General features: G+C 46.7%; 1 protein-coding gene across 2 annotated transcripts in view; it reads right to left on the bottom strand.

Moving 5' to 3' along the window:
- Positions 1–261: 261 nt before the first annotated feature.
- The window catches only part of ITIH6 (inter-alpha-trypsin inhibitor heavy chain family member 6), a 74,197-nt gene continuing 62,646 nt past the window's right edge, over positions 262–11,812 (bottom strand). For both annotated transcript variants that reach the window (XM_083158787.1, XM_083158788.1), the window contains exons 14-15: positions 5,962–6,342; positions 262–4,554 (exon numbers count right to left, since the gene is read on the bottom strand). In XM_083158787.1, the coding sequence (XP_083014913.1) occupies positions 4,313–4,554; positions 5,962–6,342 (623 nt within the window). In that variant the 3' untranslated portion in view covers positions 262–4,312. The remainder of the gene's footprint in view (positions 4,555–5,961; positions 6,343–11,812) is intronic.

Genomic DNA, 11,812 nt, shown 5'->3' with positions numbered 1-11,812 from the left:
GGCCTGGTAATGACGAGGTTTGCATAATGCATAAAATCAGTCTATTCATGTGGATCACAAAACAGCTTAGTAGGTACCATTCTAGGATATATTCGATAGCCTGATCTGTGGTGCTACAGCAACGGTGTGAAGAAAACAGGGCTGGCCAGGCCTTAAACAAAAGACGAGGGAGATAGGGATACAATTAAACAACAACAGGCAATGCCAATGACAATTAGTATTTTTTTTATCATTTCATACTAAAGATACAGTAGATCATAGTAATTTCCCCAGGAATTCTTAATTTTATTTTTATATTCTTAGCTCTTTACAAAATGCACATGAGAAAGATGAGATTGATTCATTAGTAGTTGTGAAAAAATAGTCTGCTGTAGAGACATAAAGGAAAGTAAAATGTCCCTTTTGGCCAGCAATGTACGGAGCAGGCCTCCGTGTGGCCTGGATTGTGCCCGCTGTGCTGTGTGCCCATAGGAGGTCTAGTGTGGCTAGGATGGCAGGTGTTGCACGCAGGTTTGCTGGTCCAGCGCTGTGGCTGGTGCAGTAAAACATCTGCACTATTGCCGAAGGTCTCAACTCCCAGTCTTCCAGTAGCACCAGCTGCTCATGTTTTATGAATTTCTGTAATCATGCACAGGAGATTTAGGGGATTATTCTGGTTCACTTGCAAAGGCACAATCACTCTCTAATGGACAAAACCATATGCACTGCAGGTGGGGCTGATGTAACATGTGCAGAGAGAGTTAGATTTTGGTGTTTTATTGTTTCTGTACTGGCTGGTTTATTTTGACACTGCAATATACAGTAGATATCAATTTGAAGTACAAACCCCACCCAAATCTAACTCTGCACATGTTACATCTGCCCCACCTGCAGTGCACATGGTTTTGTCCATTAGAGAGTGATTGCACCTTTGCGAGTGAACCAGAATAACCCCCTTAATCCTTTTAGTTGGACAGTAATTATTCCAGCTGCTTCTACAGACACAGGAGTCCACACATTTATTTTGTAGGGAAAACTTGAGGTGGAGGAACCGCTGGTCTAATAGGGTAAAAACACTAAACGGCCAAAATTTGTGGGGAGTGCAGTCATCCAGTTTCGCTATCTGGTGCAGAATGGTGCCAAGAGAAATGTCTGATGAAAGAGATGTTCAGATCGGGATGCGTTCAGCTTCCCTACCGGCGGGATGTTAAATGCATCCAGATTGGAACATCTCATTCATTAGCGTCACTATAACAATGTCAACATCCCAACTACCGCCAGGAGACAGGTGCTGGTATCTGAACATCAATATGGGATAGGTTAGGGATAGGCTGCGTGGAGGAAGGGTTAGGAGGAGCCAGGGACAAGGTAAGCCCATGCAATTGGTGTTCCCTCCTTTGGGATGCCAGTGTCGACCGCCAGCGGCCATATGTATGTATCCTGTGTAAAGCATGTCAGGTTGACCTATATCGAGCAGTTTATGTAGCGCAGTATCATGCAGTATTCTTGTTTACTCTGCTGTATAGCAGTTCATTGGAATATGGACTATAACTTGTTTCTATTAAGTACTTATGTGGACATGGGCTTGGTCAGTTTCAGTTACCATGGTAACCACAGTCACTACACTCTCCAGAAAAGAAGCAGAAACCAAAGCTTCCATGTGCCAGTTGTTTTGCATTTGTAACCGTCTAAATCAGGCATGTCCAACGTTGGCCCTCCAGATGTTGTGAAACTACACATCCCAGCATGCTTTGCCACAGTTTTGCTATCAGAGAGTGCTAAAACTATTGCAAAGGATGCTGGGATGTGTAGTTTCACAACATCTGGAGGGCCAATGTTGGACATGCCTGGTCTAAATACACAGATCAGTTTTAAGAACCAAAAGGACAATATTCTGGAATTTTACAAATGTACAAAAAATATTACAAACATTTAGAAAAAGGGATTGGAACGTGAAGTTTGTGTCCAGACAAGCGCAGTATTAGAATGTACTGGTGTATACCACATGCAGACTCGGCTTTCTGAAGACAGATTGCACGCTGTTTATGTTGCAAAGGGGACAACAGTTTAAATGGGATTCAGTCAAGACTGACAATAACAATGTCTACACCAGGTCTACAGTTATCATTTCCACATTGTTAAAATGTCAACAGGCAATGTGTCAACATTCTGATAATGTCAACATTGTCAGAATGTCACCATTAGGATTATGCTGTGGATAGGAAGTTCAGGGTTAGGTTGCAGTGGGGGTTAGGGTTAGATTGTGTGGAAGGTTAGATATTGGCTACAGTGGGAGAAGGTTAGTGATAGGCTATTGAAGTTGGAGATTAGGGCAAGGCTGAGAGGGGATATTAGGGTTAGACTGAGGGGGAGGATATAGATAGGTTGCATGGGGAGGACATGGATAGGCTGTAGTGGGGGAAGGATAGCCATAGTGGGGGAGGTTAGGGTTAGGCTGAGAAGGGCAAGACTAACCTGGGGGGATGTTAGGGATAGGCTGTGGTTGGGGGAGGTTAGTGATCAGTTGTGGGGGAGGTTAGGCATAGGCTGGCGGGGAGATTAGGCATAGGTTGCTTTTGGGGGAGATTATGGTTAGGCTGGGAAGAGAAAAACATGGATATGCTGTGGTGGGGGGGAGGTTAGGAATAGACTGAGGGGTCGCTTAGTGATCAGTTGCTGGGGAGGTTAGGAATAGGCTGAGGGGGAGGTTAGGGATAGGCTGAGGGGGGAGGTTAGGGATAGGCTGAGGGGGGAGGTTAGGGATAGGCTGAGGGGGGAGGTTAGGGATAGGTTGCGGGGGGAGTTTAGACAAAGGTTGCGATGTAAGACATTAGAGTTAGGTTGAGTGGGAGGACATAGATAGGCTGTGTTGGAGGGGAGGTAATGGTTAGGCTGAGGGGGAAGACGTGGATAGGCTGTGATGGGGGAGGTAATGGTTAGGCTGAGGGGGGAGACGTGGATAGGCTGTGATGGGGGGAGGTAATGATTAGGTTGAGTGGGAGGACATGGATAGGCTGTGATGGAGGAAGGTAATGGTTAGGCTGATGGGGAAGACGTGGATAGGCTGTGATGGGGGGAGGTAGTGATTAGGCTGAGGGGGCAGACGTGGATAGGCTGTGATGGGGGAAGGTAATGATTAGGCTGAGGGGGAAGACGTGGATAGGCTGTGATGGGGGAAGGTAAGGGTTAGGCTGAGGGGGAAGACATGGATAGGCTGTGTTGGGGGGAGGTAATGGTTAGGCTGAGGGGGAAGACATGGATAGGCTGTGATGGGGGAAGGTAAGGGTTAGGCTGAGGGGGAAGACATGGATAGGCTGTGTTGGGGGGAGGTAATGATTAGGCTGAGGGGGAAGACATGGATAGGCTGTGAGGGGGGAAGGTAAGGGTTAGGCTGAGGGGGAAGACATGGATAGGCTGTGATGGGGGAAGGTAAGGGCTAGGCTTAGGGGGATGGGTCATGTATAGGATATGGTCGGGAAGGTTAGTGATAAATTGTAGGGAGGAGGTAAGGTTTAGTCTGGCAGGGAGAGATTAAGGTTAAACTGTGGAGGGAGGTTAGGATTAGTCTGTAGAGGGGGTTTGGGATATGCTGCGGTGGGGGTGATAAAAGATAGGCTGTGGGGGGTTGGGGGTTAAACACTAGAGGAGGGGTCAGAGGTCTGGCACACATGTCACAATCATATAACCATTAGCACCCAGAAGACACTGCTGCCAGAAGCAGAAAAATGGCCTCTGGGCCGACCAGGTATGAGATGTGGACATTCTAACATGTCGTCATTTCATCACTGTCTACATGATGACCTAATCTCCACTGTTTACATGGTGACTTGCTGAACGATCGGAGACGTGAAGTCTAAGAACAGGCCCATTGAACAAAGCCTGACTGAGGGAAATTGCAGTGGACATACTTCGACAACATAACATTTTTTACACATTCAGAAACACTTCTGTCATATAAATATGTGAAGCCATAAAGTTTCTAATATACTTTACACTAAATCCTTAGCACTACATTCACTGCCTGATTAATACGTCCTCTGGCATGACAGCTATTAGTCTGTGTGAGTGTGATTTGCAGACGCTGCCACTTCTGTATGCGACTAACCCAGTTACAACATGATGACATCGCTGGATAGTTCCTGCATCTGACTTTCCGCTCACCAACCAATGACCATGACGGCGGATTATTTTCCTTGGCCAATGAATATGTTACTCTGTCTAGATTACTTTGTACTTTTTTGTTTTCCAGGAATGCAGCAGCCTCATAGATAGTGAACCCGTCGGCACAGTGCCGACATCATACTGTAAGTATTTATGAGTCCTGCGGGCGACCTTACATGTCTTGAAGGTCTGACACCACATAGGACATGTACTTTCCGTCTAGAATCTCCTCGACGTCTGTATGTTTGATCAGCCAGCATTTGGACATGTGGACTTGTGCTGTGGAATCCTTCATGGCTTTTACAGCTTGGATTGCTGGAGCTGTGCGGTTATTTCTTCTCAGAACTCCAGACAGGGTCAGATCATTACTCTGCTTCCGCTCAGTAACTTCTATGTTGGCATTTTGGAACTGACCTGATTAAAAAAAAGGAAAACAGATTATTTTTTCCGGGTAGGACGAACAGCATCAATACTGTATCCTTTGTCTGGATACAAAAAATAAATGATCCACCTAGGTAGCGTTAGCTGGCGCTGCCAGGGGTGGTTTGCCAAGAGCAGCCACTTGATGGTGGGATAGTCAGTCTCACACTAGAACCAAGGTAGTTAGGAACAAAAAAATTGGCACTTGGTCTAATGAAATAACGATATTAAATTTAATATACACTTAAACTGAACATAAAATAACACAGATATAAAAACAATAATATTAAATGGACTCAGACAATAAAGATTCAAGGTTATGCAATCAAGGTCCATTTCCTATTGGGCCACCAAGAAAAGAGGGGATGGGGTATAGACCATCAAAGAAAGGCACAATTCAGTTTTTGTATTATAAGCCCTCAATGGATAGATAGTTACCCAATACCACTAGAGTCTTGTAATCCGGTCGGAATCGGATAGCATTGCAGCAGTTGTCCTCAATCATATTTGGATTACAGTTGTGCCGAGCCAGGCACCGTACTGCTCAAATCGAGGACGACTGCTGTAATGCTATCCGACCGGATTACAAGCCTCTAGCGGTACTGGGTAATTGTGGGCTTATAATACAAAAACTGAATTGTGCCTTTCTTTGACTGTCTATTCCCCATTCCCTCTTTTCTTGGCGGCCCAATAGGAACGGGACATTGATTGCATAACCTTGAATCTTTATTGTCTGAGTCCATTTAATATTATTGTTTTTATTTGTGTGTTATTTTGTGTCATTTATGTTTAATTTAAGTGTGTATTACATTTATTTAAATTTTTTCATCAAAGCAAGCGCCACTTTTGTTGTTCCTAATTTCTCGCAGACTGCTATCCACTTTATTGCCGAGTAGTAGGAGTCACATTTTCATTACGCTTAACAGCTACAATACTGTATGTATGAGGAGATAATGGGCCTGATTCAGACCCAATGGCTTGGCTACGAATTTTCAGCCTGAGCTATTATCGAACCACCGTGCAAGTTCACAGTCCGCAGTGTGCAGGCGCAAGCCTTCCATGTGGTCACAGCCAACCATAGCTAGCCACCTCTGGGCAATCGCAAGTTGGGTGACAGGTGCCAGGCATTTGTGGGCGGAACGCCAGTGATTTCTGGGAGTGCCCCGGAAAATGCAGGCATTGCTCGTCATTGGGGAGGGCTTCTGACGTCATCGGCGGCCTTCAAACATATTCTCATCTGTGTACAGGGGCAGGAGAATGGGGGGGTTACCTGATCACAGGACTGCAAAGAATCGCAGCCCAGCAATCAGATCTTAACCAAGAAGCTGAATAATTGGTGTAGCGGAATGGCAGTGATTATTCTACACAAACAATATTCTTGTATAGATCACATGGACTCACCTAAGAGGCCTCCACAGCTGTCTGATAACCCGTCTCCTCTGACAATGTAAAAGCCCAGGTGGTTCAGCTGCAGGTACGTTGGATGCTGGTAGTGATGAAACAAGATCAGCAGCTCCACGTTACGCCCAATCCACACTGTTATATTGGACGACGGTGAGATTTTAATGGCCAGTTTGGGTTTTCGGAGCAGAGCAGGTCTGTTAAGCGGCAGCGTAAACTGTTTCTCCCCCTTAAGGGTCAAACTGTCAAGGGAGACATTGACTATGTAGTTGCATCGTGGCTGGTTGATGGTGATAGTAATAATGTCTAGGTAAGTACGTAGCCGGTTTTCATGGCCAATTCTCAAAGGGGCCTTCATCAAATGTCCAGTCACCGTAATACCTGTAGAGGGAGCACAAGATGTGTTAAATTTGTGTCATTTCTCCCCTTTTCCTTGTTTTTTTTTTTTTCTCTCCTCTTTCCCAGCAGATGCAGACCTGGTCGCTCATCTGCAGAATTGCAGATGACGGAGTATATAGCCGCCACCCAGACAAAAACAAAACCCGCCCTGTGCAAATCTGCGCCCATCAACTTCAACAATGTGTTTACGATCCATACGCCATTTCAGTCGCAATTCACCTCTGAGCATATGCGCTGCGATCCATGTGTAGTTATTACAGAATCGCTTGACCTGCAACTTCGCTCATCAGCGATCAACTCAGAATCAGGCCTAAACTATGTATACGTATCTGTTGGGGAATTGGTTTGGCTCCCATACAGATGCGTCCTGCTACATTGTTGTGGTATATAGTAGCGCTCTGTAGTGTTGCTGCAATGGGCTTATTCGTTGCAACAGGCTCCCATTAAAATGAATGTGTTGTAGACGCATGTGCCGGCCGGCTTCCATTCACTTCAATGCACAGCGGGAGTGTACATGGAGAAGATACAACCACAGATGTAGTCACACTCATCATGGCTGAGATATGGCCGCCACTGCCTGTTTGGCGTAGCAAGCCACACCCACTGTTTGGAATGCTGCGCTGTGCGGCTGGCTAATGTATTGAATGTAGTAGTGTTAAAGCGGGATGTTCTTACATCCTCAGCTCAGCTCCGCCATACATCGCCGCCCTTTGCATACATAATTATCACATATGCTGTAACATATGCGATAATTATGGCAAAGGACAGCTCTTGCGGTGAGACAGCGGGTCCCATTGGGACCCGGCAGCTCCCCCCTTCCTCCCTCACCCAGCCCTGTGCTCAGTGTGCTGCGGCAGGGGAGCTGGCTCTCCTCCTCCCTGCACCCGGAAGAGGATCATAGTGCAAGGAGGAGGAGGTCACAGGTCACAGGTGAGGAAGGAGGGTGCGGGGTGGCGGTGGATGGTGAGAGCCCATAGGTAACCCGGCGGGGGATGCTGAGAGCATCCCAATATGCGGTAAAAACCCAGATAACGGGGTTTTTACAGCATTTTTAGTTTAGAGAATCTCCCCCTTAGGGCCAGATTCTCTAAGCTTCAAAAGTGATAAAATAGAGAGTGATAAACAGCCAGCCAATCAGCTGCTGCCTGACATTTTTCAAACACAGTCTGTGACATGGTAGGTAGGAGCTGATTGGCTGGCTGTTTATCACTCTCCATTTTATCACTTCTGAAGCTTAGTGAATCTGGCCCTTAGTCTTTTATTATATAGGAATAATAGAGTGCATTTCACATATAATGATTTCTTATGTGAAATCACATGTAAACAGTATGGGTTGAGGCAGTGGCTCCCAAATGTTTTTTGAATCACGGCACCCTAATGTATCAGAATTTTTTCACTGCACCCTAGGAAAAAGGTTTCTTATTGAGAAATAATAATAAAAAAAAAAAAGCAAATTGTGTTTATATATCATTCTGAAGCTGGTTACATACTGGGCGATATATCGTTAACAATCTGGACAATATCGATATCTTTAATAATATCGCGTGCATATGGGGGGTTATTCTGGTTCACTCGCAAAGGCAATGGACAAAACTATGCTGCACTGCAGGTGGGGCAGATGTAACATGTACAGAGAGAGTTAGATTTGGGTGTTATATTGTTTCTGTGCAGACTAAATACTGGCTGCTTTATTTTTGCACTGCAATATAGATAACAGTTTGAAGTACAAACCCCACCCAAATTTAACTCTCTCTGCACATGTTACATCAGCCCCACCTGCAGTGCACATGGTTTTGTCAGCTTGCAAGCAGGGCCCTCCTACCTCTATGTCGGTTTGTATCTACCCAGTTTGTTTAATCACTGTTGTTTCCCATTGTAAAGTACAACAGAATATGCTGCGCTATATAAGATACTGTAAATAATAATAATAATAATAATAATTAGAGAGTGAATTTCATGTTCAATATTGTTACGGGTCATTAACGACCCCCCCACTGGGTTAAGGTTATTATTGCAATGTAATATTTATTTCACATGCTGTCTAACCTTGAAACTCAAGACCTATGTGTATTGTTCCCTGCTAAGGAGAAGGCCTTGGAATATAATACATTGTATTACAATAATGTGAGAGAGCCGCTGATGTTGCTAATTTTGTAGCTTCCATAGAACAAAACATCTCTGTGTTAATAACAACAATCTTAGGGAATGCTGTCTATGGTTAATAACTAATAGAGCATACATATATGTATTCTGGGGCTAATTCAGCTAACTCTGCAGCAATTTTTGTCAAACTGCGCATGCTGTTTCCCCCAAAAAGCAAAGTTTAAGTAGCAATGGGGGAGGACTTGGCGTGGGGCAGCGGGGGTGATGTCACACACAGCAGCTGTGACCCCAAACATGGCCGTCCTATGTCTGACTTCACGGCTATGCTGCGCAGCCAGGGGGCAGTCAGTGATGTTCAAGCATTTGCTGTTTAGTGAAGCGCTTGCACAATAGCAATGTGCCCGCAGGCACATCATGGTGCGGGGCTGGCATGTAGGGTGGCATAGCCTTATACTGAATTAGGCCCAGAATACATTAAATACTATTTCTCTTTCAATGGTCCTGGTGACACAGCTCAACACTGGGATGTAGGAGGGTCCGAAGGAGCCAGGCACCTATCCTAAAGTTTTAGAGGGTAGGCTCCTCCCCTACTGCATCCCTGGACTCTTCAGTTCGTGTTAGGTGCCCACTGGAGTGGGTGCTATTCTAAAGGGCTGCAGGAGCAGCCGAAGAATTAGAGTAGTTAGGGGATTTTTATTGTTTTATTAACTTTCACCCTAGCTAGGTAGGCACAGTGTGAGGATTCTCATAGTGAATCCTCACACTGCTAGCGCAGCAGGAGCTGACAGAAGCGCGTCCTGTCAGCTCACTGTGCACAGGGGAGACACTGTCTGGTCTCCCTGTGCAGCGCTTATAGCCTTTTCTGAGAGGCTGCCTGGGCTCCGGAGTACCCTGAAACCGGCTCCACATTTAGGTGGGGATCATGGGGGACAGGCGCTCCGTGATGGCGGCGGCCATTTTATGCGGAGCTTACACGCTGAGCTCCTAGATGAGAGGACAGCAGCGTTGTGACAGGCATGTTCCAAGTGATCCCCAGTTGAGGGGGAGACACTGGAACTAGGAAATCCTACCTAAGGAGCGGCTGGCTGGGGGTGGTTGGCGCCAAAAGGTCACGGACCCCGCAGCAGCAGGGACCTGTGGTCTCTTCCTTCACTCTGACTTTGGCGCCTTTCAGAACGCTTGCAGCGGAGCTGAGCTGGCTTACTGATCCTGGCAGAGTGACTTGGATTTCCTGGGCATCGCTTCCCCGCAGTTGAAACCAACAGACAGATAAGTGACTGGGTGCATTGCCTCTGTATAAACACTTGTACATTGTTGCACTGTGTATACTGATAGATATACATTTATCACTTGCATCATGTCTGAGCATCAGGCTGTGGTTTTGGGGGAGGGAGCCCTTAGTGCACTGAGCGCGTGCAATGTTTGCACACAAAAGTTTGTCCCTGAGCAGATGGCCAAGGGGGGCTTATGTATTACTTGCGCTGATGTGAGACCCATGGGCAGTGAACCCCATAGGGCAGAGCAGATGGAACCTGCGTGGGCCAGGGCCCTAGGCAGGTCAGTTAACGCTTTGGTGCAGCTTTTGGACAGGCAGAGTGATGGGCTGGTAGAATCACAGAGACCTATGCCATCATCTCAGCAGTCGTCTGGCTCCTTGCCTCTTACCCAGGCAGATCCTGCGCTGATTCAGGTGATGCAGGATACTGCTAAAGGGATCAACAGGTTCAGTGAAATGCTGGACAAAATGGATGATGTGGCAGGGACCCCTAGAAGGTCTTATGCTTTAACTACTGTGGTAGATGAAGAGGAAGGAGAGTATACTGACATCCCCTGGGATCAGGGTGATGATTTGGAAGAGAACTCTGCTGCTGGTATAGAGGATCTCATTGTAGCTGTGAAGCAGGCTTTAAAGCTGTCTGTGGAGGATAAGACTCCTGTTAAAGGTGTTTTTAAGCGACAGCGGAAGGAGGCTGTTACTTTTCCTTCAGATGAGGGGTTACAGGAATTGTTAGAAGGGGCTTGGAAAACTCCTGATAAGAGGCTTCAGATGCTTAAGCGATTCCTTAGTCTGTACCCCATGCCAGAGTCTCATGCGGAGCTCTGGGAAAAGGTCCCAGTTGTGGACGCTTCAGTGGCACGTTTGTCCAAGGCTACTGTATTGCCAGTACAGGGCGGTGCAGCTTTTAAAGATTCTGTGGATAAAAAGCTGGAGGGAAACCTCAAAGCTATCTTTGAAGGGGTGGGGTTTACCTTACGGCCCCTTATTGCTTCAGCCTGGGTCTCTAAGGCCATGATAGAGTGGGCTGGTGAATTATGCACCATGCTGCAGGCTGACCCTGGAGCATTACTGCTTGCAGAAAAGATTAAGGCAGCGGCAGAATATGCAGTGGAAGCAGAGGAGGAAGCTATTAAAATGGCTACCAGAGTGTCCACAGTCTCCATTAATGCCAGGAGAGTGCTTTGGCTTAAAGCCTGGGAAGCAGACAATGAGTCCAAGAAGGCTCTAGAAACATTAGCCTTCAAAGGAAAGGTACTCTTTGGTACCGAATTAGAGGAGATTATAAAACAGGCCACGGGCGGCAAAAGTACATTCCTGCCGGCCTCCTCAGCAAAGCAGACGTCCAGATTTTCTGCTTTTAAGCCGTCCTTTCGGCCCTCCCCTAGAGGTGGTGCGTCCTTTCGAGGACAGTCTTTCAGGGGAAGGTTTCAGTCCTCTAGAGGCAAGACACAAAAGTCTAAATTTGGCTCTTTTCACAAAAAGCCTGCCACAAAAGGAGAGGATAAACCCTCTGCATGACTGTCAGGGGCTTCGCCCGACCGTGACAAAAGTGGGGGGGCGTCTCACACTCTTCAGGGACGCTTGGGCTTCTCTAGACCAGGATGCCTGGGTGTTAGATATTATAACACAGGGTTACAAAATTCCTTGCAGAGGGCCGCCTCCGAAGAGGTTCATCCCCACATCCTTACCAAAGGAGGCACGGCTTCGTACAGCTCTTGTGAGAGCAGCTCACTCCCTTTTGGAAAAAGGGGTGGTTACACCAGTCCCCAGGGCAGAGTGGAAGAAAGGCTTTTACTCCACGCTGTTCCTGGTGCCCAAACCAGACGGTCTGTCAGACCAATACTAAATTTGAAATCCCTAAATGTTCATTTATGGGTAGACCATTTCAAAATGGAGTCCCTACGGTCAGTACTCCTGAGTCTGGACCAGGGAGAATTTTTGGCGTCCATGGATGTCCAGGACGCATATTTACACGTTCCTATACACCCGGAGCATCAGACCTTGTTGAGGTTTGCCATAGGAGACCTGCATTTACAATTCCGGGCGTTACCCTTTGGGCTAGCAACCGCG

The sequence above is a fragment of the Crinia signifera genome, chromosome 9 (genome assembly GCF_055691185.1).
Source record: "Crinia signifera chromosome 9, ASM5569118v1, whole genome shotgun sequence".
Classification (NCBI taxonomy): domain Eukaryota; kingdom Metazoa; phylum Chordata; class Amphibia; order Anura; family Myobatrachidae; genus Crinia; species Crinia signifera.
Note: the sequence above shows the minus strand (reverse complement) of the source record. Positions and strands in the feature narration are given on the sequence as shown.